Genomic DNA, 27,480 nt, shown 5'->3' with positions numbered 1-27,480 from the left:
GTTACTACACCAGAAATTCTAAACACAAATGAATTATTGCAAGGAACAATAATTACAGTTTACACAGTTTTCCAAAGGCTCTTTAACAAGTAGAAATGTCACTTGATGGGGGGGGGGGGATTCTGTTTTATTCCATCACATCTTGTATTCAGCTTGAGGGTCTCCTTGTCCTAGGCAGAGAGCAAATCATTTCACTAAGAAAAGAAAGTGTGCTTTTACAGTCTGTGAATGCTAATCAAGTACATGTGACCTACATCCATTTTGAACACTTAACTGTAGAGAAAAATGAAGTGCTGGAAGAATAACTTAAGGACTTTTCTTGGCTTCAAACATTTACCTTCTTTTTCTGATTCTAAGATACTTTCAATATACATATACGGTGCATATGCCACCTCCCCAACTCACATTTCCAACAAGCATTTTTCCTCATCTGATGCCTTCTGCTTCCCAGCCAATCAGACTAGCCTTTGGGCAGGAAGAGAATAAGAACGCTGCTACCCTACTGGTGTGTCACAAGGAGGAAAGGAAATTAATTCTTTAGTTCCTATTACAAAATCAGGTTTTTGTTCTAGGACCATAGTCTAAAGACACAACACAATTCTATTTTTTGGTACTTGAACCATATCAGATGACTATTCACATCTTTATTAACATTTTTAATATCTCCACAAATTTGAGATTTTTCAACAGTAGACAAACTTGCCACAATGAAAACTACATAAGTGAGAATGTTAAAAAAAATTAAGGACCATGAAAGATGTGATAGTTGTATTAATGTTTCACTGCCTGGCATATCATGCATAGAGATATTATTCTATTGTTCTCTAGAGGTCAGCTCTGAGAAAGAGACATAAGGAGTTCCCTATGAGAAGCAGAGTGCCCAGAACTGTGAACAGTTTCTTTCTGAATGAAAGGTTTACTATATCACCTTCATGTTTGCTTTGAACTTTCTTTCATTTTTCAGAGGCTGTGAAGGGACTATTCCTTACACAGTTTTTAAAAGTTCCAATTAATAAATATTAAGAATGTCCATTCACAAAACAAAATGTATTTTTTTTATTATGTATTAAATAGTTAGTTAGTTAGCGCTGGATCACATCCAGAGCTGGTGTGTGTAGAGTTTATATTCTATCCCTGAGTTACAAGCCCAGTTGAGAAAAAAGCAATGTAAAGATAAGAAGCACAAGTCAAAATCAGCTCTAAATGGACCTGCAACATCACCCAATGTTGTCCTCTTAACCTGCATGTGTCTGTTTTCATTTGCATAAGTTGTGTTTTTTAAAGGCATTCCAATTAAGGCAAGGAGAAGAGGAGCCTCGGGAGACAAATTGCAGAAAGGGAAATTACATTGTCACTGGTTTAACATCTAAACATATTTAAAGAAATTCCTAATGGTTGAGGAAAGAAAGTCTTTCAGTTTAGATCCAATTTCAATAGCAGAACAAAATGACATAACAGGCATGCATCCATTGCTGAAGAGACAGTAAACACTGCAGAAGACATTAAAGTCCAGGAGACTGTCTTGTACATTATTCGTATGAGTTAAAGCTATGTTAAGGAAAATGTTCCGTTGACTAGAAAGAAACAAGCAGGTCCAAGAGGAACATTCCATCTCCCTTCAAGTTACACCTTTCACTATTTTTTATCTTATGTTGAGTTTTGAAAGATTTGTGGATTGTTAGTTTTGTGAAGACATTATTTCAAGCATACAAGCCATATGAAATTTTTGGAATTCTTGTTATGTCTAAATACTTAAAGAAAAATAATCTTTCTTGAAAGCTTTGTAAAATTCAGCAGTGAATTAACTTATAATTTATGGTAGTAAATATAAATATTTATATAGTAAATATAATTTATAAGCTTATATAAGTATATAATTTTATAATATATACAAATCTATACTTATGTAAGTATCATAAATATTATATTTACATGGTAAATATAATTTATAAGCTTATGGTAGTTGAGCTTATAATTTCCTCCTTTTATCAAAAATAGATCATTTTATGATACAATATATCCTGTCTAAAATTTCTGCTCCCTCTAGCCAACCCACTTGCTCCCCAGTTCCCTCCTTTCTTGATTCACTCACCACTGCATCTCAATAATGAGAAACAAGCTTCAAATAGATAACAACAAAACATAACAAAAAAATATAAAAAACAAACAAAAAACATCACTTCAAATTTGGTCAAGACAAACCAACAAAAGTAAAAGAACACAAAACAAAAAAAGGAAATTGAGAAGAAACAGGAATAAGAAGCTCATTCATTCATATACTCAGGAGTCCAATAAAAATGCTAAAGTGAAAGCTATAATATACATGCAAAGAACCTGGTGGAGACCCATGTTAACCTTGTGGATGCTGCTTCAGTCTCGGAGGTCATATGATCTTGGCTGAGTTGAATCAGAGAGCCTCCTTCTCCTGCTGTCCTCCATTCCTTCTGTCACTTACACTATTTCCCCATCCTCCCTAAGATTCCCTGAATTCTCAAGAGTCAGATATGTTCGAGACATCCCATTTAGAGCTACTGTTCCAAGTTCCTTCTCTTTGCTTAATGTTGGCTGTGAGTCTCTGTATTTTATCCTGTCTCTTCCAGGAAAAAAGATTCTCTAACGATGGATGAATATAGAACTCATCTATAATTGAAGTCATTTTATTGGTACTTGTAGTAATATTTCATTTGTAATTTAGTAAATAAAACTTGCCTGAAAATGAGAGAGTAAAACAGTCACCCTGGTCAGCCTTACAGACCATGAAGTGGTGGCACACACCTTTAATCCCAGCATTAGAGAGGAATATAAGATGAAAGGAGACAGCTCTCAGATAGTCTCATTCTGAGTATTCCTGGAGACAGGATTTCCATTTCAGACTGAGGTAGAGGTAAGAGCTAGTGGCTGGCTATATGGCTTTTCTGACCTCAAGTTGAATCTCAATATCTGTCTCTGGGTTTTTATTAATTGGACTACAGTTTATTTTTCTTTAGTAGTATTTGATTTTTCTGATTTTTCTGTAGGTCTATGACCTATCTAGTCTCTGATTCTTGGTTACTCAAGCAGTGTGAGGTATGTGGTCCATTTTGTGGATTGGGCCTCAAGTCAAAACAAATATTGGTTGGTTATTCCCACAAGCTCCCTGCAAACATTGCCCTAGCATATTTTGTAGGAGGACACCATTATAGTTCAAAGGTTTTGTAGCTCAGTTGGTCTGTACTTTTCACTTTTGGTAACCTACAGAGAACCTTCCTACGCCAAAGACACTAGAACATAAACATGAAGATTCTTTGTATGCAGAGGCTTGACTCTCCACATTCAATGAGTGGTGTGGATGTTGTCTTCAGCAATGGAGACTTGCTGTCTTTTTGAGCAGAGCAAGGTATTATTTCAATAACAGCTCTATTGCTGGAGATTCTAATGGGATCATTTGGCAAACAACTCAATTGTTTGTGATCCAATCCCAGCACTGGAAACTTCCTTTGGTGACAAGAGGTGAAAAATTTGGACTCTATCACTTTTAATATTTGGAGACTTTATTAGGATTGCCTTCATATATTTTAGGAATTTTCCACGATGCTAGATTTGCATAACATCCCTCAAATGGCCCTTAATTCTAATTGTCTCTTCTCTATTCCCTCCCTCAACCTGATCCTCCTGTTCCCATCTTCCCTAACCCCTATGTAGTGAGAGGCAAGCAGGCCTGTTTTTCATCCCACCCGGATCCCACACGGCTAGCTTTACATGCAAAATAACAACACACAAACTGTATTCATTTAAACACTGCCTGGCCCATTAGTTTTAGCCTCTTACTCACATCTTGACTAACCCATATCTAATAATCTGTGTAGCACCACGAGTGGTGTCTTACTGGGAATGATTCGGCCTGTCTGACCTGGCCGCTGGTTTCATCGCATCTGTCCCAAAGAAGAGAGGCATGGTGGTCTGACTAACTTCCCAGCATTCTGTTCTGTCTACTCCACCCACCTAAGGGCCGGCCTATCAAATGGGCCAAGGCAGTTTCTTTATTAACCAATGAAATCAACAAATAGATAGAAGACACACCTACATCACCCCTATCCACCCATAAACTTTATTTTATTTTCCCTTCTTAAGGAGATCCACGAGTACACACTAGTCCTTTCCCTATACCTAACCTTTCAATGTCCAAAGATTATAGCCCTGTTGTTATTTATTTATGGGCTAATATCCACATATAAATGGGTACATACTGTATTTATTTTCTGGGTCTAGTGATTGTTCTAGTTCTATCCATTTTCCTGCAAAGTTCGTGATATTATTTTTAGTGGATGAATGCTACTTTATCGTATAAATAAATGTACCACATTTTCTCTATTTGTATTTTAGTTGAGGAACATATAGGATTCCAGTTTCTAGATATTATGTATAGAACATCAAATGAACATGGTTGAGCAGTTGTCTTTATGGTAGAATGAATCATCCTTTGGTAATATGCTCAAAAGTGTACCACTGGATCTTGAGGTGGATTGCTTCCCAATTTCTGTGGCACTGCTACACTGATTTCCACAGTGGTGGTACAAATTTGCATTTCTACCAGCAGTAAATGTGTGTTCTCCTTGTTCTACATCTTGGCCAGCATGAACTGTCACTTGTTTTATTGATGTTAACATACTGACAGGTGTACTATGAAATCTCAAAGTAGGTTTGATTTGCAATTCCCTGATGGCTAAGGATGCTAAAAAATTTGAGTATTCTGTTTTGAGAATTCTCTGTATAGATCTGCACACCATTTTTTACTGGATTATTTTTTTTTGATATTTAGTTCCTTGAGTTCTTATGTATTTTGTATATTAGTCCTCTATCCGATGCAGAGTTGGTAAAAAAAAAAAAACTTTCCACTCTGTAGGTTGCCACTTTGTCCAATATACAATGTCTTTACCTTTGTATTTTTGGTTGTGAGCCTAGCCTTTAATGGCTGAGCCATCTCTCCAGCCTGACAATGTCCTTTCCCTAAAGAAGATTTTAGATTAATGAGGTTCTATTTATTAATCGTTCATCTTAGTGCCTGTTCTATCAGTATTTGGTTTAGGACTCTGTCTCCTGTGACAAAAAGTTAGGGGCTATTTTCTACTTTCTTTATATCAGGTTTAGTGTAACCAGTTTTACACTGAATTTTAGATTGATTTGGAGTTGAATTTTGTACAGTGTGATGAGCCTTGGTCTATTTGCATTCTTTTATGGAGACATAAAGTTTGGTTAGCAACATTCACTGAAGATGATGTCTTTTTGTGAGTGTATGTTTTCTGTCTTCTTTATCAAATATCAAATGTCCATAAGTAATGTATTTAAATCTATGTCTTCAATTTTATTCCATTGGTCAAGAAGACTGTTTTTACAGCAATACCATGCTGTTTTTTGCTTTTTTAAAAAAGCAATAGCTTTGCAGTACAGCTTGAAACCAAAAATAGTGGAACTTCAGGAGTTCTTTTAATGTTCAAGATTGTTCTGGCTATTCTGATTTTTGCTATTGTTTGCTTTGAAGCTGAGAATTGTCCTTTTAAGATATGTGAAAAATTATGTTGAAATTTTGATAGTGAATGCATTGAAACTGAAGATTGTGCTTGGTAGAATATCATTTTACCATGTTAATCCTGCATCCATGAGATCTTTCCATCTTCTCATATCTTCTTCACTTTCTTTCTTGAAGACTTGAAGTTGTTAACATACAAATTTTTTACTCACTTGGTTAGAGTTACCCTGTCAGCAACAAAGTTCTACAAGAATACTACTTGCCAGGGTAGGGGCATGGGGATTAGAAAAGTAAGTAAAGAGAACGAATGGGTTTTAATGTATTAATTTTGTACCCAGTTACTTTGCTGAAACTGTCAACTTAGGAGTTCCCCAGTGGAATTTTTAGGGTTATTGATTCATAATGTCATATCATCTTCAGATAAAGATAATATGACTTCTTATTTTCTAGTTTGTATACCCCTGATCTCCTCTACTTGCTTTATTGCTCTACCTAAGGCTTCAAATGCTATATTGAATAAGCATGGAAAGAGTGACCAACCTTGTCTTGTTCCTGATTAAGGTGAAATTTCTTTGAGTTTCTCTGGATCTAAGCTTCTGTTGCCTATGGATCTATGTTTAGGTATATTCTTTTGCCCTTCCTTAATCTCTACAAGAATTCTTCCATGAAAGGATACTGGATTTTGCCTAAGGCCAGCTCTGCATCTAATGAGATAATCATGCTTTTTCTTTGTTTATAGAGTAGTTTTTAAAATTAATTTCAGTATATTTAACCATTTTTTAACTCTAGAATAAAGCCTACCTGATAATGGTGGATGATCTTTTTGATGTGTTCTTTGATTAGGTTTGCAAAAATTTCATTGAATATTTTTGCATTTATATTCATAAGGAGGATTTATCTATAATTTTGTTCAATTCCTGTTTGATTTTTCTGCAAAGGTCCATGTTTATTCAAAGAGTATTGTTTAACATGTAAGAATGTACTTTCTGAAGTTCCTATTCATGTTTATTCATTATTTTACCACAGTGACATGACAGAAGCAATTGTCTTTCTGATCACTTTATTGGTGGGGGCTTGTATTGTGGTGTGTAATACCAACAATCTTAGGGAACATGAATACTTCATAAAGGGTTCTATGTAGAAAAAGTGAAAAGTTCACTCCTAGCCTAATACTATGAAGCAGAATAAAACTAATATTGAAACTTCACAGATATCCTAGGATCAATTATATGTTTCTGGGGAATTTTTTTTATTTTTCCATTCAAATATTTACACTTCCTTCCCTCCTCCCAATCCCCTCCCACTCCCCCACATTCCCTCCTCCCTCTCCCTCTTTGCTTGAGAGAGGGCAGGGAATCCTGCCCTGTGGGAAGTCCAAGGCCCTCCCACCTACATTTATAACCTGTTAGAAACGTTGATAAAATAATTTTTAAAAACTACTCAGTTGGGAGCCAGAGGAACATTTTTGTTAACATTTGGGAGATAAATAACAGAATTCCATGCAAGCTATTAATATCAGAGGTTGGTTGACTTGATGATCAAGATAGATATGAAGAAGAAAAATTGGCTTTTTTTAAGATAAAGTTTGAGAAAGCAGTCAAGTTCAGCAATGGAAGTTTGAAAGCAGCTGTACAGTGGGAAGGCATTGTAGAGAAAGAGTGAGAAGACACTGAATGTCAGGAAAGGCATGCGTAGTGTTTTACTTGTTACTAGGACACATAAAGAGGGAAAGGACAACAAGACTTAAGTCAGAACTCTGAAGATGAGGAGTGAGGAAGCGTCTTCCTTCAGGATTTGTTTCACTTCCTGTCTCCAGAAATAAGTTGAGTTCCCACCTTCTACTCACTTCCTGATAAATGGATCTTAAAAGCTGAAATAAATATTTCTCTCCTTGTGTTCATTTATTTCCAAGCAAACTAGAAAAGACGTCACCAGTAAAACAAGAAATTATGAAACTAAGGGAAAGCACTTAAGATACAGGCATAGAAAAGAAGTCTCTTTTTCTTTTTCTTTCTTTCTTTTTCTTTTTTGATTTTCCAAGAAAGGGTTTTTCTATGTAGCCCTATGGCCTCTGGAGCTTGCTCTGTAGACCAGACTGTCCTCAAACTCAAAGAAATCTGCCAGCTTCTGGGATTAAAGGCATGGCTGCCACCATCGCCAGGCAACAAGAACTTTCTTAACTGACTCAAATTGCTGAGGGAAAACACCCAAGGATTAACAAATGGCATTTCAAGATATTCAAGTGTCTCAGCATAATAAAGGAAGCTGTTAGCAGAATGAGCAAAAACCCCAGAGAATTATCTTAACAGCTATATTTCAGTCAGAATAGTTCTGTCTAGAAAATATAATGAACTGTAAGCAAACAAACAAAACACTAAATTATCTAACTGCCAATCAATAAATGAGCTAAGGAAATGGACAAACGTCCCTCAAAAGAGCAAATGCAAATATCAGTAAATAATTTTTTAGGTATTAAACATCTTAACTGTCAGGAAATATAAATTAAGACTACTTTGATAATACATCTCACCTCAGATACAAGGACCACCATCAAAAACAAACAATCAAGAATGCAAAGTAATGGACAAAATGCTAGTAAGGACCTAGGAAAAGGGAGCTGAAGCAGCCATTATGGAAATTCCTATAGATATTTTACTTAAACTAAAAATAAAATTGCCACATATCCTAGTTGAGTTTCTGTCATTTCAATAAGTACCCTGAGCAGCAACAGCTTAGAGAGGAAAGGGTTTGTTTGGCTTCCAAGTTACAGCCCATCACTGAGAGACTCCAAAGTAGTAACTCAAAGCATCAACCAGAAGGTAGGAACAGAAGAGGAAAGGATGATAAGGTTGATATCTATGTGCTTGCCTTGGTTTGCTCAACTTCTTTTCCTATGATGGCCAGGCACACCAACCCAGGAACAGTACTGTCATAGTAGATTGAGTATCTATACATGAATCAGAAGTTAGGAATATGCCCTACACTGAGAAGAAAATCAGAAAAACATCACCCTTCACAATAACCACAAATATCATAAAATATATTAGAGTAACTCTAACCAAACAAGTGGAAGACTTGTACAGAACTGCAAAGAAGCAAAAATATAAAATGGAAAAAAAGAAAGCATATTTAACAAATGGTGCTGGCATAGCTAGATATCAACATGTAGAAGAATGAAAATAGACCCATATCTATCACCATGCACAAAACTTAGGTCCAAATGCAAGTCCTCAACATAAAGTCAGCAACACTGAACCTTGTAGAAGAGAACGTACACTTGAATGCATTGGCACAGGAGAACACTTTCTAAATATAACCCCAGCAGCAGAGACACTGAGAGAAACAATTAATAAATGGGAACTCTTGAATTTAGAAAGCTTCTTTAAAGCAAAGGACTTGGTCAACAAGACGAAATGATAACCTACAGAATGAGAAAAGCTCTTCCCCAACCCCACTTCAGACAGATGTCTGAATCTAAAATATACAAAGAACTCAAGGAATTGATCATCAAAAGAACAAATAATTCAGTAAAAAAAAAAAAAGGAGTACATACCTAAACAGAGAACTCTCAACAGAGGAATCTAAAATAGCTGAAAGACACTTAGGGAAATGTTCATCGTCCTTAGTCATCAGAGAAATGCAAATCAAAACAATTCTGAGATTTTATCTTATACCTGGTCAAGATCAAAGACACTGATGACAGCTTGTTCTGGAGAGGTTGTGGGGTAAAGGGAACACACCTGCATTGCTGGTGGGAATGCAAGCTGGTACAGCCCCTTTGGATGTCAGTGTGGTGATTTCTCAGAAAATTAGGAAACAACCTTCCTCAAGACCCAGCAATACCACTTTTGGGTATATATCCAAAGGATGCTCAATCATGCCACAAAGACATGTGTTCAAATATGTTCATAGCAGCATTGTTTGTCATAGCCAGAAACCGGAAACAACCTTAATGCCCTTTGACCAAAGAATAGATAAGGAAAATGTGGTACATTTACTCAATAGAGTACTACACAGCAGAAAAAAATAAAGACATCTTGAATTTTACAGGCAAGTGGATAGATCTAGAAAACATCATACTGAGTGAGGTAACCTAGACCCAGAAAGACAATTATGACATGTACCCAATCATAAGCAGTTTTTAAACATAAAGCAAAGAAAACCAGCCCGCAAATCACAATCCCAGAGGATCTAGACAATGAGGACCCTAAAAGAGACATACATAGATCTAATTAACATGGGAAGTAAAAAATGACAAGATCTCCTGAGTAAATTTGGAGCATGGAGACCTTAGGAGAGGGTTGAAGGGGAGGGGAGAGGTAGGAAGGAGAGCAGAGAAAAATGTAGAGTTCAATAAAAAAAAAAAATTTTAAACAGTAAAAATGCCCTAAAGATGTGCTCATACTTCTGTCTGGTAGAGGGTGAGGTTCCCTCATTCCAGCTGTGTCAAGTAGATGCGCATTAAGTGTCACACTATAGGACCTGACTGTACCTCTCCTAAGCATATGCCTAAAGGTCTCCATATTCTACTTCCCAGACAGTTGCCCGTCTATATTTATTGACTCAACATTGAAAATAGCAAAAAAAAAAAATGAAATCAGACCTGATGTCCATCACCAATTGTGTAATGAAATGTACTTCCTAAGCACAATGAACTTATATTTACACATATAGAAAATGAATTATGAAGAGATCAAAAAAATAATCGCTTTGGTAAAGGTTATATATTAAGTAGGGTAATTTAGACTCAGAAAGACAAATATTATATGTTTTTTCTTAAATGGGATCCTAGCTTTTAACATATATATAGAAAGCATATGTATGTATATAGTTTAAGATACACACACACACACACACAAACACACACACATATGTAGATATTGATTGGTCTGGACATGTAAAAAAGCCATGAACCTCCAAAGGTGATAAATGACACTAAATATTAGGGAGCACAATAGTACACATGTTCCATGAAAGTAGAAAAAGAGCTATTATGTGCTTGGCCTAAGATGAGCAGAGGAATAGAGAAAAAAGTGGAAAAAAAACAAAAATAAATTATATTTGATGATAATACAGGGAAAATCAAAGAGTGATATATAGAGTATAATTTTTAAATTTATTTTAATAAAAACATTATATTCATGATTTAACAATATAATAAGAGTTAGAATAAGGAATTTTACCCTGGAATTTACTCTTTGTTTCAAAATGTTGTTGAGGACAGATCTAAGAGTTCCTTGATCTAAGAGTGTAACTAATAAGACTCAACTACCTTGTGTCTTGTGCTATAAAGACATGGGTAAGGAATGTTTTAGTTCTTCTCCATCTATGATTACCATTACAAAAATAAATTACATCCCACAGGAAGAAGTTTTAAATATAACATTGCCTAATCTAATTAAATGTTTGCTATAGAAAAAGGTTAATAACATAGATTATTAACTCATTACTTATAAAACATATTTTGTATTAAGATTGTAGTTTGTTCTATATTTAATGAATTTACTAAGTAATACTTATGGTTCATATTTTGTCATGATTCTAATGGAATTTGATATTGTTTAGAAACATATTCTTCCACAAAAGACACGGCAAAATCTATACAAGTATCTTTCACTGAACAGTTAAATATAATATGCTATAGTCATAAACTGAGCCATTACTCTTTAGGCAACTACTCAGTAAATATAATACAACCACTGTGTGTAATATGTTTCAGATTTTTAAAAAATGAGGCAATAAACTGATTCAGACATTAACAGCTATTGCTGTCAAGACTGAGAGCCTGTGTGCAGTCACTGTACTCATGGATTGAGAGGACCATCTCCTGAAGACTGTCTTCTGACCTCCTCGTATGCAACACAACATGCGTGCACATGTATGCTCACACAATAAATGTTAATAAAATGTAGAAAAGGTTCTATAGCATGGTTTTCAAATCTATTATATTATAGATAGCACATATTTGAAGAATTGTATGTGTTCTAAATTTTTAGTACAGTTTCTTTAAAATTTATTATATATGCACTTTGAGTTAACTCAGATAATTTGAGAAATATTTGATTTTCTATTGCAAACACTAACTCACTATCACAATTGTCTTTCTGCCAGCACATCTTAACCAGCATTAACATTTTATGTTCATTGACTCTATGGTTTCCTTAAGTGGATATTGTCACTGAGTTTTATGCCAGCATTGCTGATCTTTTCCTTCCATTGTAGGATTTTTTTTTTTGCTTTTAACACATTTGCTTTGTACATTAGGTCATTTGTTCACGCTTAAGGAAATGAATTGAGATTGAACTGAACAGTCTCTCAGACAGATTAAGTCCAATGAGCAGGTATCTGATGGTATCTGTCCCCACTACTTGCAAAGTCAAATACATAATTCGGCTGCTGTGACCACATTCATAGAGAGAACAGATAATGCATAGAGAGAACAGATAATTTCAGGTTCCTGGTACTTTGAACCACATTAATCATTCTTACTATAGGGCAATTTATCTCTTTCATATTCAATTTTCCAAATATTATGACTAGATTAATTCTACTGAAAATGAGTAACTGTCAGGGATAATTTCACTAACTTCTCATCTGTTTTATCCCTTGAAATGTCTTTCTATTTGACCATCAGTCATTTAAAGATACCTTTGCTTTAACTTCCTACCATCACTTTAACAGGGTAATGATTTTACAAAATGTCAATAAATTTAACCACTGGGTTTTATTTTCTCATCTCTATAATTGAATAACTACCTAAAACTATTTACTCATTCCCAACTATGATCACTATATGAAATTAATATATAACCATTACCCTTAAAATAAGGATACTGTCCTACTTGGAAAACAAGCCTACAAATGATTTGGGGCTGTATTTAATTACTATGGTTTCTAGGCTATAGTGTGAGTGTCAGTGGAGAGTGGGAGGAGGTAACTGTTTATTCTAGAGACTAATTCCCCCTAAGTAAGTGACTGGGTATGGAGTGAAATTAACCCAAGAAGATGGAATAAGCTTACATATGTGAAGAGGGTTGAGTGATTAAACAAAACATGCTTTAGAACCATCAGAATATTTAATTGTATGTCCTTTTATGATACAATATACCTTAACCATTGTTAACTAAGAAAGCATGTCTTTAATAAAAGCTGTAATATTACGTAGACTACACAAACTACTCGACTGTAAGACTTGTCGTTACTTTCATAAATAATTCTTCTAGCCAACAGAAAATAGTAAAACCAAAGTTTTATACTTTAATTTGTACCTTTTACTATTAAATTCACTGTCGGGTGTATTTAAAATAATTCAGTATATAATTAGCTGTAAAGCCCATATGAGTTCTATTGCTGCCAAACATCAAAAATGCCTGTTGTGGTCCTTGTAATTAACCTACTGTGTTACACTATTGTTTGATGTGTTCTGAGTATTCTTAACAATTGTAGATGTAATTATTTATGCATCAAATGTCAGTACTCTTTGTCTTTCAAATATAATATCTTTCCTTTCTTGATCCATAACATGAAATTAAATTTACTTATTGAAATAATATATTTAAATATATAGAGATTTATATAACAAAATGTAGATGATCATTCAAAGCTTTCTTTTATCCTATTAGTATTATTGTATAAGAAAGCAGTTGAGCTTCATTGAGTAACAAAAATGACTGAATTAAAAGACTCTCCAACTTTACTGTGTTTGGATATTTATCTTTGAACTCTTGTTCTGCTTCGGGTTCTAGAATAGAAATCTTCTCTCATATGGTAAACAAAATTTGATTCAGTCTTGTCTTAAGTTCTGTTTATAGGGAAGACTAGTAACCATATAAGACATGGGTATGCAAATGATATGCATATGTGATTAGCTTTGCATATTATTAATATATTTACATGCATGCTGTATTATTACTAAGAACTTAAAATTCATACGAAATTCTTTTAAAAGAGGAGTTTTTTATTTAGTGTTTATTTTCCTTTCAAATATTGCATGCACTGAGTGAAATTCCTATATGCTCTGCCATTCTTATAGAGTCTAATTGACCTCTTTCTAGATTGCCTGAGATGTTTTAGGAAAGTCTTTGTCGTACACTCAAACAAGCAAGAAGATGATAACTGACATTCTGATACTCTAAGTCCTATTTTCATTGAGCCAACAACCAAAAACAAAAACAAGGAAGTGAACAACAACAACAACAAAACATACAACTTATGCTGTTCTTCAAATATTTCTTGTCTTTCCAAAAACAGCCTCATAAGCAATATAATATACATTACTTTTTTTTTTTACTTTTTTTTTCTCATGGGTTTTTTTTTATATTTAAAAATTTCCATCTCCTTCCCTCCTCCTCCCCCCTCCCTCTGCTCCTACTCCCCCTTCCCTACCCTCCTTCTCCCCCTTCCCTCCCTTTCCCTCCACCCATACCTCCCCTCCCTCCCTCTCAAGGCCAAGGAGCCATCAGGGTTCCCCACTCTATGCTAAGTCCAAGGTCCTCCCAACTCCCCCCAGGTCCAGGAAGGTGATCGACCAAGCTGAGAAGGCTCCCACAGAGCCCGTCCATGCAGAAAAATCAGAGCCCAGCGCCATTGTCCTTTGCTTCTCATGACTGAATTTAAGTCTGAAATTTTTTGCCTTTTTTATATCTTATAATGAAGGCACACCAGACTTTTATCTGGCATCAAACAGGCATGAGTAATCATATATGAACATTATCAACACCTTTACTTCATTACAGTTAAATATGAAACACTTTAAAATATCAGTAAATATTATTACATATGGAATAGCTAATTGCATAGTCACTTATATGCTAAAAATCATACATTTGCAAAAATTAACTGGGTTTATGGCATAGTAAACAGAATTTCCTAAGTCTCTATGAGTTGATCAGTATAAACATAATAATGTTTGCTGAAATAATAAGTATCTACTTTATACTTCCTAATGTGGTTTCCCTATGAGATGTGAAGTCACATTGGCTACAGAATTGTTTGTAATACATAAATTATCCAAGTACAAAAGCTCATTTAAAATCCAGAAAGGTTAAAGGTACAAAAAGTACATAGAGAATCGCTTAAACCACAAAAACACAGAAAAGTATTCCCAGTGAAGACTCATGTGTTTGCATCAGAGATTCTTGGGGTAACATACAGACTATTGTGTTTGAGTAGTTATTGTACTGCACAGTTGGTACCTGAAGAAGGAAAGGGAAGAGTTTGGAGGGGCAAGGGTATGTATGCAAGCAGAGGAGTCTTCCAGTGAAATTCTCCTGCTCTTCCTGTGTACTCTCCCACTTCCTATACATATGCACACTAGAATGTCTGGGAAAAAGAAGTGATCTACTTCAAAATCAAAGGAGTAACCCTGTCTCGAAAAACCAAAAAAAAAAAAAAAAAATCAAAGGAGTAGTTTTATTGTATTAATGGATACTGGAGAGTTCTGAGAGCCTGAGTTTGCATGCATTTTTGGTCTCAACTGCCTCAAATAATTTTAATGCATCCCAGCATACTTTAACAAGCAACTGATTAGCATGAGCCTGAACAGTAAGCTATCAAAACATTATAGAGAGTAGTTTTTCTCATCAGAATTCATGTTTTGTATGGGTTACTGGTTCCACTAAATTGTCAATTATAGTTTCCATAAGTTCTGTAGTTAACTAACCAGGTTAAAGTTTTAAGTGATTATATCCTTTTTCTCAATAATATACACATACAGTATCGATAAAAAATTTTATATAAAGTGATCATAACTATACGCATATAAATATTTCCCCACTCATTTAATAATATATCTTAAATGATAAACAGAGTGAAGCAATGAATATGGAAATAATTGCATAAACAGTTATAGGTTTGCAAAAATATTTTGTTATAATTGAATTTATGTAAACAAATGTCTAATAAATCACTGTAAATGGCTTAGCATCCAGTGAATCTTATTTATTTTTCTTTTGAGACAAGCTTTCTCTGTGTTACAGTCCTAGCTGTCCTGCTCTGTAGACTAGGTTGGTCTTGAACTCACAAAGATCACCTGCCTTTGTCTCCCAAGTGCTGAGGTTAAAGGTGTATGCCATCATTGCCCAGGTACTGAGCCTTCTTTTAAAGATAATATTAATTATAATTTTTTTTTTGGTTTTTCGAGATAGGGTTTCCCTGTAGTTTCTAGAGCCTGTCCTGGAACTAGCTCTTGTAGACCAGGCTGGCCTCGAACTCAGAGATCCGCCTGCCTCTGCCTCCCGAGTGCTGGGATTAAAGGCGTGCACCACCACTGCCCGGCCTTATCAATTATAATTTTAAGTTGTTTGATAACTCGTTAGGTTTCTATAGGCTTCCTCATCGACATATAAAGGATCAAGAGAAGAATCAATATGAAAGGTATACTTACAGGCACTTTCTCAGAAAAAGCTGTTTCTCCCCACGCTGGCACCAATGGAGTTCTCATTACTCAATGTTGTTGGCAAACGGTGGCAGATCTTTTCTTCTCTATGGTGGAGAGTCAACCAGTATTAGATAGAAAGTAATTTGATTCTGCAGTTTGTGATACATTAAATATTATATGAAATACAGAAATCAGTTAAAGTGTAATGAGTGTTGGATATCATTTTATGCAGGAACTGTGTCATTCTATATGAGAGACTTGAGTATCTAGGAATCAAACCTAACAAGAGGCATATTTATTTCTACACCTGGAACAGTGACTATGGGTAAGAAAAGAGGGCAGATTTTGCTTTAGGTACCTTTAATTCAAACCTACTGCCATTTTCTTCCAATTTCAATAGTAAAGATAACAAAAATTGACAATAGTATGAGAAAAAAGTGAGAGAATCGCAATATATATTTCAAAGTGATTTTATTTTATTTTACTTATTTTTCCCTGCTTCTAACTTATTATAAACTTCCACCAACTGGACCCATGGCTTCCTTCCAGTTAATCAACTTTGATGGTCTACTGCCATCATTTTCAGAAAATAGTATTCACAAAAGCCACCTGCATAGCTTTTAAAAATGCAACAGCCTGGGATAACGCCCAAAATTCAAATTCAAATTCAAAAGATATGCGAAACGTTACAACATTTTAGCAAACACCAAGGGAGAGTTTGCTATGCTTGATGAAAGAACAGTCTTTAGTTAATTCCTGAATGTCAGATGTTTCTTTACTGACTGTCTTCCTAACATCACACAAATTGCAGTGCATTTAAAGGTTGACATGAGCAACAATTTTATTAGTTGCTTTGTTTAGTGCTTATATATTAATTTCCAGAACTAAACAAGACTGGCTGGGGTCAGATCAATATCTTTATTAACCAATGAGTTCATGACTGACTCTAAGAAGCAAATAGGAAGAGCACAAGTCACATGGCTAGTATAACAGTACTGTCTATGATGCAAGATTTTGGAAATGACATTATTCAGACTACTGATATCAACTTTAATGTTTATTTTTATTCTGAGACTTGAGTTACCACCTGTTAATACATTTTGATGTTTTGCTCTGTGATATAATTAACCTACACAGAGCCTTTTCATACAACTATATAGCTACTAATTAGTTAAATGAACTAATGCAATATATGTGTCTTGGTGAACTTGTATATATTAAAATTATGTGTATTCCTTAATTAAACCTAAATATTGTTGAAAATCAAGTTAGAGACTTCATAGAAATAAAACCCTATACAATACTCTGCTCCTGGTTATTCTATACTGTCCATTAGTGGTAAAGATACTTTAAGGTATGCCAAGGCCAAATATAAATTGAGAACACTTCCTACTATTTTTTTTTATTTGTTGAGGCAGGATTTCTGCCTGTAACCATGGCTGGCCTGGGACTTGCTTTGTAGACCAGGCTGGCCTCAAACTCAGAGAATCACCTGCCTCTGCCTCCTAATTGCTGGCACTAAAGGCATGTGCTGTCTGGCCTACTTTGTACTTTTTTAAACATTGGTTTTAATATCAAGCAGAACCAAACCACAACAATAATTATGTTTATATGTGCCTTTTGGGAACTTTCTAGAGGCTGTAAATCCTGGCTAATACATTCAAAACAGACTAAAGAATCTTAGCCATTCTACTACTTCATCTTTGTATATAGCTGCTTCTTCATGCTCTGTGTAACTACAGGCAGGCTCTCACTTTTCTGTTTATATCCCTGCATTGCACAAGACATAGGGAAGTCCCCAAAAGGACTTATTACCTCACCCCAATGTTAGATTTTTGTACCCCAATGTTAGATTTTTGTTTCATTATTTTATTTCTACTTAGGCTTAAGCACAGTTGAAAATATGAGGTATCTGGACAGTCCTTATTTCATGTCCCAATTTGTAAATGGTAGTGAAAAATTTCAATAGATTCTTTGTCAATTCTGTTTTTACTTTTTCTGAAAACGCACTGAATCGGCTTTTGCTGAACAATAAGGTATAAGGAAAGACTACAGTTTTTCAGTCAAACTGATATCATCTCAAATTTAAATAGACAGTTTTCCACAAATTTTGGAGTCTGTAGAATATGTGCAACCTCACTAATCTTCAACTATTGGTTGCCTTGAGAATTAAATTGTTTTAATAATGTAACATAAATAGCTATTTACTTTTATCCATTTAAATAACCAGATATTTGCAATGAACTATGTAAGTCAAATCTTTTGCAGGTCTTTTGGACAATTTCCTACCTAGAAATTAGGAGGCTACCAGCACTTCCTTCTGTGAATGTGTTATGGTATATTTTGGACATGATGAAGTGAAACAGCTTTTTAAATATTTCTATTTTCAATGTCATGTGACAACCATGTTTGCTCTCTCTATTTTTTTCATGGGCCAATGACGTAAGCCAAAATGGGTGTGGACAGTACTGTAAGGACCCAAAGTAAGCTTGTTTAATGTAGCCAGTGGAGCTGGGACTTTAATGGAAAGAGTGGAGAACATTTCCTGGTTACGCAAGATACATTGATTAACAAATCAAGCTTGAATGGGGATAAACCATTCAAATTAATAATTCTTTTATTTTAAAGCATGGCAAACAAAGTGGAATAGCGTTGGCTTTTGACATATTATTGCATGCTTATTATATGTGTGGGAAAGATAGATTGCATAAGAAATTAGGAAACTGTTCATGCGACCTCGGCTTTTCACTCCTAGCTTTCTGTGTTTCCTCCCAACATGCACACCCAACATGCACACATTAGGCTACTGCTTGTTGCCTCGGTGCTCTCAAAAGCCTCCGTATTCAAAGCAGGAATCAGCATGATTGACACTGTAAGAAGTTATGGTTTTAATAGCTACATAGTAGTATTACATTTCAATATTACAAATTAGTGCCATTTAAAAGGATTCTGAGTAATTAGTTTGACAAAAAGGCCAGACATCAGTTCTAGGTTTGGGAAATACTGCAGTTGGATAATTTTTTTTCATATTATGATCTCTGTTTTTATAGTATCCATGTTTATCTTTATGTGGGCTGAGGAATACATTAGAAGATTATCTGGATGCATTCTTTAAAATTTCTATCCATAAACCTGGGTGTCATGGTTCATACCTATAATTCCTATACTTGGGTATGGGGGCTTGGGAAGTTTAATCATTTTGATTCTGTGAGTTCAAGGCCAACTTATAATTCCAGGTCAGCCATGGGCAGACAGTGAGACAAGGAAACAAAGCACACATTCATGCCTTTATCATGGTATCATTTATCATTCCTGATTCTTGATGTGTGTATGGTACACAGCAATGACTGAATGTATATGCGTCAGTGTTTGGGTGAAAAGATGGGCTAGGGAAATGACAGACGGTATGCACAGTGAATGTGCACTAGAACATTGTTTAGAAAAATTCACCATGGTGTTGAATCAGTGGGTTTAATAAACATGTTCTATCACACAGAGTAATAGTTGCTTCTATTGACAAGACTTTTAACTGAATAGAAAATGAGGGGGCTGGAGAGATGGCTCAGTGGTTAAGAGCATTGCCTGCTCTTCCGCAGGACCTGAGTTCAATTCCCAGCAACCACATGGTGGCTCACAACCATCTGTAGAGGGATCTGATGCCCTCTTCTTCAGGCATAAAGTCATACCTACAGATAGAACACCTATATACATAAAATATATAAATGAACACCTATATACATAAAATATATAAATCTTAAAGAAAGAAAGAAAATGAAAAGTGAATCCTTCGTTGGAAGTAGTCCTGAGAGTTGTGCTTATTTTGATTCCTGTCCTTCCAGTTGTAATCCATGGATGGAGAAGTGCACTACGAGCCACACTAGTAGATCTACCAACCTTACATTAAAAAATTAAAAAGGTTGAGAAGGCATAGCCGTATCTCATGGGAGTAGCAAACATCATAAAACTAACACAGTAGCTTGTCAAAGGCCCAGCAAAGATGGACTGCATCATGGCTGCCATGCCACCTTTAGTATTCATCTCCATGTGTTGCATGCTTGGGAGACTTTTAATATTTGTACAATTGGGGATATTGGATTGATGGAAATTTTCTGATCACTCATTTTTGCCTTCCCCCAGGAGCACTGCTTCTAAGTTTCCCCAGGAAAATCCTGAGCATGCTACCTCTTCCTCTTTTAGGGATATTCTTATCTATTTGAAGGGCTTCCTTATACCTTGGAAGTTGTGATGTACATTTAGAAGCCAGAGATCTTTTTATGATGGTCTGAGATATTATTATAACATCTACCCCGTCCTTGCTCTTGGACAAGATAATCAAAACAAAGTAAACTTTAAAAGGTCAACATGATTTGCTGGGCTAGAGGAGTTGGCCACAGCTCACATTACAAGCCTCTTCCTTCTATACACTCAAGCAATTCCGTGGCATACACAACAACAAAGGTAAATTAGCTGAAAGTACCTTAGCCCACAGAGGAACTTACATTGATGGACAAAGAACGGTATGGACAGATGATAAAAGAAAGAGGTGCTTCTCTTTCTTATAAAAGATAGCTCATGCAGGACCACTGTGTGTCTTGTGACCAAGGGAAAAAAAGAATGACAGGATTAGACAGAAAAATCAATTCTATAAAGATAAAAAATGTAAAACATTGTATTATGCCAGAATTTGAATAATAACTGCAGTAGATTTGACCGAAGTAGTTTTCATGGACACTCTTACTATTAAGAGTTAATAATATACTGCTCACTCAGGAAGTGGCAATCTGCCCAGGCTAGCTTGGAGTTTTTTTTTTTTTCTGTCTAGCATCCTTAAAGACACAAGAGCTACCAACCTGAAAACTGGTTGCCATATGCCTCTAGATTCTTATAAATTGGGTTATGGGGTTAATGAGTAAAAATTATTATAAAGGATAACTCTTTATCTTATGACCCCAGATGTACAAGAGAAAAAGTTAAACACATGTTGAGAAACAAAAATGCTATGATCTATGTTCTGGGTCAACATACATCGCTCCCCGCTTACCTAATTATGTAAAGATAAAGAATCATCCTGACTGCTAGTTACTAAGCCTGGAGAATCTCACCACCATTGTGGCCTGGCTTACTTCTTACCTTGCCTACTCCATGCCCTTCTTTGGAACCTGTTAACTACTGGGGGACCATTCCCAGCATCTATATATTATATATGACTAATATTTTGAAAAACTGTTTAAGACCTCATAAACTAAATTAGAACAATAAAATTGTCCTTTATAATAAATACATACATTAAATAATACATACATTTATTTGCATTTCCTCTAATTAATTATATAAAGTTAGACTATTAAAAAATTGTAGTCTATGCCAAAATTATCAGACATTGGCTAGTAGTGATTATTTGAAAATATGCAGCATATTAATGTTCAATTTTTGTCTCTTTCTCCCCTTTCCCTTCCCCTACCACTGCCTACTCCATTCCTCTTTTCTGTCTACCTCATCTGCATCCCTTTAATATAGCATCAGATGAAGAAGAGCCTACTTCAGCAGGTAAGCTTCCTATATTACAAAGACTTGTTTTCCTATTTATCAGTCTATCAATGGAAAATTGACCTCAGTAGCTGAGTATTCACCTAGTTATAGGATGAAGTTACTGTATCCTCCACAGCATCCACAAATGATGTTTAAGTCAGTGATGATGGTACACACCTCTAATTCCAGCCCTTAGGAGTCATGATGAGTTCCAGGGCAAAGTGCCCTTTGCAACGAAATCCAAGTCAACCTGGAATACATATTATGATTCTGTCTAAAATGAGCAAGTGAACATACAAAAACAAAACAAAACAAAAAAACCCAAAGGCCCAACTTTTTGAAGTATACTTTGTTCATGTTTTGACCAGAAAATTAGCTGTTTTGTTTGCATTTTTATTTTATAGGCATGTTATATTAAGCTAGTTTGAATAATGTTATTTCAGAAAATTTTGTGAAAGAAGAAAATAATCTCAAATGAGCTATTACATAGGAAATTATAGCAACACCAACATTAAAGAATATGGAAACATAGAAAACTACTGTACTGAAATAAATGCTTAAAAATAATGAAGGTAAAATTTCTCAATTAAATCCCAAAAGAGAAAAAATTATAATCTTTCTGAAATATTTCCCAAGGCATTATATTGTATTGTAAATATAGCTACAACATCAGGCATGATATTTAAATTTAAGGATGAAAATTATGTGGCTGACTAAGTCACATATTTAAATTTTTTAATTCACATATTCTTAAGGTAATGATCTTCTATTATATAGCATAATTTTGTTTTCATCTAACTAATTAGGATTTTTAAGCATAGTGTCAATCCTGAAGTGACTATCACAGAGAGTGTCAACGTCTGCATTGGTAGAAGTGAATATGGGCTTCTCAACATGTTTCCAGGAATGTGAGCCAGCCAAAGAGAAACACTAGGAAGTAAAAACACAATTCCGTGAATATATTGTAGATACATTGCACTTAATTGGCAATAATAAACCACCAGAATGCCAGACAAGTAGCTTCCAAAGAATGAGGCCTGAGATGAGGTCACTGTAGGCTCTGAAGAGGAACAGTCTGACGAGGTCAGCACTAGAGAGTTTTCCCCTATGGGATGGAGGAAAGAACTTAGGGTTGAGGAACACAGCAAGGAAATGGTTCCCAAAGCTAAAGTCAACTTGGGTTGATGACATGATAGAGATGATTGTAGCTCTGTGCTTAATCTTGATTATCAATATGATTTTACTGAAAAAAAAAATGCTTAGAAGATTAGTAAAACACTCCTCTAATGGAGGCTGCTTTCAGAGAGGTTTCGTTGACATAGGAAAACCCTCACTGGTCAACTCTAATAAGCTCCCAGGGAAACTGAATGGAAAAAGCCTACAGAAGGGAAATGTCTGTCTTTCCTAGACATGAGATGAGCCACTCCACCATCAAGGCCCACATTTATAAACAGCAACTCATGTAACCAGTTGCTGTGGGACAATGTTTTTTTATCCTGTCACTTGTATTATTTTTAATAAAATGCTGATTGGCCAGTAGCCAGGCAGGAAGTATAGGCAGGGCAACAGCAAACAGGCAGGAAGTAGAGGCATAGCAATGAGAATTCTGGGAAAAGGAAAGAATCAGTCTTCACTTGTCACCCATATGCAAATGAAGCCAGGCACAAAGCAAGCAAGATGTGACTGCATCAATGAAAAAATGCCAGGCCACATGGCTAACACAGACAAGAATTATGGGCTGATATAAATTATAAGAATTAATTGATAAAAAGCCTCAGCTACTGGGCCAATCCATTTATAATTAATGTAGACCTCAGTGTATTTCTTTGGGACTAGATGGCTGCAGGACTGGGTGGGACAGAAACTTCAGTCAACATTCAATGAATAAATAGTTCTTCTCTTTAAAATATTTTTCAAAGATTTATTTATTTATTTATTATATATACAGTGTTCTGCCTGCATGTATGCCTGCACAACAGAAGAGGGCACCAGAACTCACTATAGATGGCTGTGAGCCACCATGTTGTTGCTGGGAATTAAACTCAGCACCTCCGGAAGAACAGCGAGGGCTCTTAAACTCTGAGCCATTTCTCCAGCCCCTAAAATATTTGTTTAAAAAATGGACTTTATCATGGTGTGAAAGTCTAGTTAGCACAATGATTCTGTTGGAGCTTATGGATGAGGTGCACTCCGTTCTATTCATCAAAGAAATTTTGCTCAGCTCCATGGCCTTATGGTTCCTACTTTTGTGTTAATCCAGGGAAGGATTGTCCTGTAAGAACAGATTTAAAAAAAGATCAAAATAAGATGGTTATGGCAAAATAATTAGTATATGCTTTTTATTGATAAATTGCAATGATACGTGAATGCTATATAACATAGCATACATTACAAATGTCCCATCAGTGATTTCAGGTAAACCCACAGGTTGTTTCAATTTCCCATCATTAGAATGCTCTGCACTAATTTGGATGAGGAAAACTCCTTTACATTTCTCCTACTCCAGTTGGCACTGCACACCTGTTCTCATCAGGCCTGTGAAATTCACGTGACTGAAGAGCAGGTTCATGGATTGCTGAGCCTCTTCTATCTAATTTATGACTTTATTTTGCCTCAACTTCAAAACTTTGAAGTTGAGATGTTTCTGAACAGATTACTTTGTATTCCCAAACCATAGTTTGATTTATCTTTGAGTATTAATCCTTACCTTGTCCTCCTCTTTCTAGACCCAGGTAATCTAATTTCTGCTGACATATCACATTTTGATATTATTATCTGTGAATTTGGTTGCTTCCACTGAAAAATAATTTTGTCTTTGAATCATAAGGATTGATTATAATGAAGTATTAACTGTCTTTAGCTTATTTATTGTTTATTTTTCTTTTTAAAATATATTCTTATGAAAAAATGAAACCAAACATGTTTTCCCTCTTATTGTTGAATTTACTTCAGAATTATCTAAACATTATAGAGTTTGTGATGTAATATATATATTTAAAATATATAAAAATTTAAAATATATACATATATTTGCTTTCAACTATATATAATGGGCTCTTTTAGCAATTTATTGATACGCAGTTTAATACAATTAGCTGCTGTGCTTATGCTGTATATTCACTCTGTAGATGACCATTCTCTAAAACTGATATAGAAATCCAAGCCAGCCAATGCCCCAATAATCCTTATTCTACTAATGGTTTATATGTATGTAAATACTTTAATTTCACATATATCTGATATGATGTGTGCAGATGTAGAATTATCCATGTTGTTTTAGATGTCAAAAACTCTTGTTAAGGGTGATTAGCAGCCCACTTTATGTATTAGTATATGTGATAATTTCCTTCTCTACTTTTCTATGGATGAACACCAAGATTGTTTGCATACCTTAGCTATTATAATGTTGCAGTGAATATGGTAATTAATGCATATATCTCTATGAGATGATGGTTATACATTGGATATACAACAAGAAGAGACTTTTGCCTTACTTGGTAGTTTCATTTGTTTGAGGAAATTTCATAGTGTCTCACAGTAACTCCAATATTCATTCCCCAGAGAAATCAAACACGATTCCCTGAACATTTCCATGACAGACAGGCAAACTGACAGGGAGACCGACAGATAGACAGACATGTACGCAAGTATGCACACAACTAAGAAGCCCATTCCAAATAAATCGAAACATATAAATATAATGCTTGGAACACATAAAAGTCCTAGAAGTAAATTGAGCAACAGACTGAATCCTGGACCTGTGACCTGGAAATGATGGTTTGGGTATCACAATAAAACGCAGACAGCAAAAGAATTAAACAATGTGAGCACACAAAATCACAAACCTTTCCTGAAGAAAGCAATCATGGCCCTGAGAAAGCATCCAGTGGGAGGGATGTAAGACTTTTAACACCTGGCATGAACTTAATCTCAGAAAAATAAACCCACTCAATACAGTGACAAATCCCAAAAGAATTGGTTAAAAACTAGATAAATGTATTTCATGGACCCCTCTGCAAATCTGGTGGAACAATGCCATGGGAAAGGAAGTAAATGTCACTGATCATGAAGGAAATATAAATCAAAATGACAACAGTTCATCACTTCAGGTGTGTTAAGAATACTTTTATCAAAAAGCTATAAAAGTTCTTGGCAGTGAGAGCTATATTATAGTTTGTAAAACCTACCCTCTTCTCTATTTGTTTATAAATTTAACTTTTCATAACTTAAACAAAACTCTGCATATTTTATATTAGGTTTCATGATAGTGGCACTACCTGGATTCAAAAGCATACACAATCTACCTTTGAGATCAATGATGCTCACTACTTTAGCACTGACATTGTTCCCTTAAAAATCTTTAAAATATTTTTAATCTATCAGTTTAGCTATTTAGTAAGCACATTTTATCACATATAGTTTACATATACATATAAAAATGTAAGAAATGGTGTTACTAATAATGATAAGTTATAGTTTTTTTTATTCTTTTTTTTCTTTCTCATGGTTTTTTTTATATTTAAAAATTTCCATCTCCTTCCCTCCTCCTCCCCCTCCCTCTGCTCCTCCTCCCACTTCCCGCCCCTCCTTCTCCCCCTTCCCTCCCCTTCCCTCCATTCATACCTCCCCTCCCTCCCTCTCAAGGCCAAGGAGCCATCAGGGTTCCCCACTCTATGCTAAGTTCAAGGTCCTCCCAACTCCCCCCAGGTCCAGAAAGGTGATCGACCAAGCTGAGAAGGCTCCCACAGAGCCCGTCCATGCAGAAGAATCAGAGCCCAGCGCCAATGTCCTTTGCTTCTCAGTCAGCCCCCGCTGTTGGCCACATTCAGAGAGACGGGTTTGGTCGCATGATCCATCAGTCCCATTCCAACTGGAGTTGGTGATCTCCCTTTAGTTCTGTCCCACCGTCTCCATGAGTGAACGCACCCCTCACGTTCCTGACTTTCTCCCTCATGTTCTCGCTCCTTCTGCTCCTCATCAGGACCTTCGGAGCTCAGTCCAGTGCTCCAATGTGGGGCTCAGTCACCTTCCCCATCTGTCGCCAGCTGGAGGTTCCCTCACGGTCCTGACTTTCTTTCTCATGTTCTCCCTCCTTCTGCTCCTCATCAGGACCTTGGGAGCTCAATCCGGTGCTCCAATGTGGGGCTCTGTCATTTTCTTCATCTATCGTCAGGTGGAGGTTACTCTCGTTCCTGACTTTCTCCCTCAAGTTCTCGCTCCTTCTGCTCCTCATCAGGACCTTGGGAACTCAGTCCAGTGCTCCAATGTGGGGCTCAGTCACCTTCCCCATCTGTCGCCAGCTGGAGGTTCCCTTACGGTCCTGACTTTCTTTCTCATGTTCTCTCTCCTTCTGCTCCTCATCAGGACCTTGGGATCTCAGTCCGGTGCTCCAATATGGGGCTCTGTCATTTTCTTCATCTATCGTCAGGTGGAGGTTCTATGGTGATATGCAAGAAATTCATCAGTATGGCTATAGGAACTGGTCTTTTCAGGCTCCCTCTCCTCAGCTGCCCAAGGAACTAACTGGGGGCATCTCCCTGGAAACCTGGGAACCCCTCTAGGGTCAAGTCTCTTGACAACCCTCAGGTAGCTCCTTAAATTAAGATATATGCTTCCCTGCTCCCATATCCACCCTTCCTATATCCCAAGCACCCCATTCCTCCGAGCTCCCCCCGTTCTCCCCTTCACATTTTTCTCTCCCCATCTTCCCTTGGCCCAGTCTTGCCCAACCCTCAAGTTCCCAATTTTGCCTGGCGATCGTGTCTACTTCCAATATCCAGGAGGATTACTATATCTTTTTTGGGGAGTTCACCTTCTTATTATCTTCTCAAGGATCCCAAATTTATAGGCTCGATGCCCTTTAATTATGGCTAGAAACCGAATATGAGTGAGTACATCCCATGTTCATCTTTTTGGGTCTGGGTTACCTCACTCAGAATAGTGTTTTCTATTTCCATCCATTTGCCTGCAAAATTCAAGATGTCATTGTTTTTTACCGCTGAGTAGTATTCTAGCATGTATATATTCCACAGTTTCTTCATCCATTCTTCCACTGAAGGGCATCTAG

The 27,480-nt window shown here is 35.9% G+C and overlaps 1 protein-coding gene across 2 annotated transcripts in view; it reads left to right on the top strand.

Annotated features, from left to right (window-relative positions):
• The window catches only part of Edil3 (EGF like repeats and discoidin domains 3), a 453,408-nt gene that overhangs the window by 127,071 nt on the left and 298,857 nt on the right, over positions 1–27,480 (top strand). The window contains exon 3 of one of the 2 annotated variants that reach the window (XM_038323643.1): positions 21,402–21,431. The exons of the other annotated variant lie outside the window; for it this stretch is intronic. Coding sequence (XP_038179571.1) covers positions 21,402–21,431 — 30 coding nt within the window. The remainder of the gene's footprint in view (positions 1–21,401; positions 21,432–27,480) is intronic. 2 annotated transcript variants of the gene reach the window in all.

Source organism: Arvicola amphibius, chromosome 3 (genome assembly GCF_903992535.2).
Source record: "Arvicola amphibius chromosome 3, mArvAmp1.2, whole genome shotgun sequence".
Taxonomy (NCBI): domain Eukaryota; kingdom Metazoa; phylum Chordata; class Mammalia; order Rodentia; family Cricetidae; genus Arvicola; species Arvicola amphibius.
This window is presented reverse-complemented; position numbering and strand designations above follow the sequence as displayed.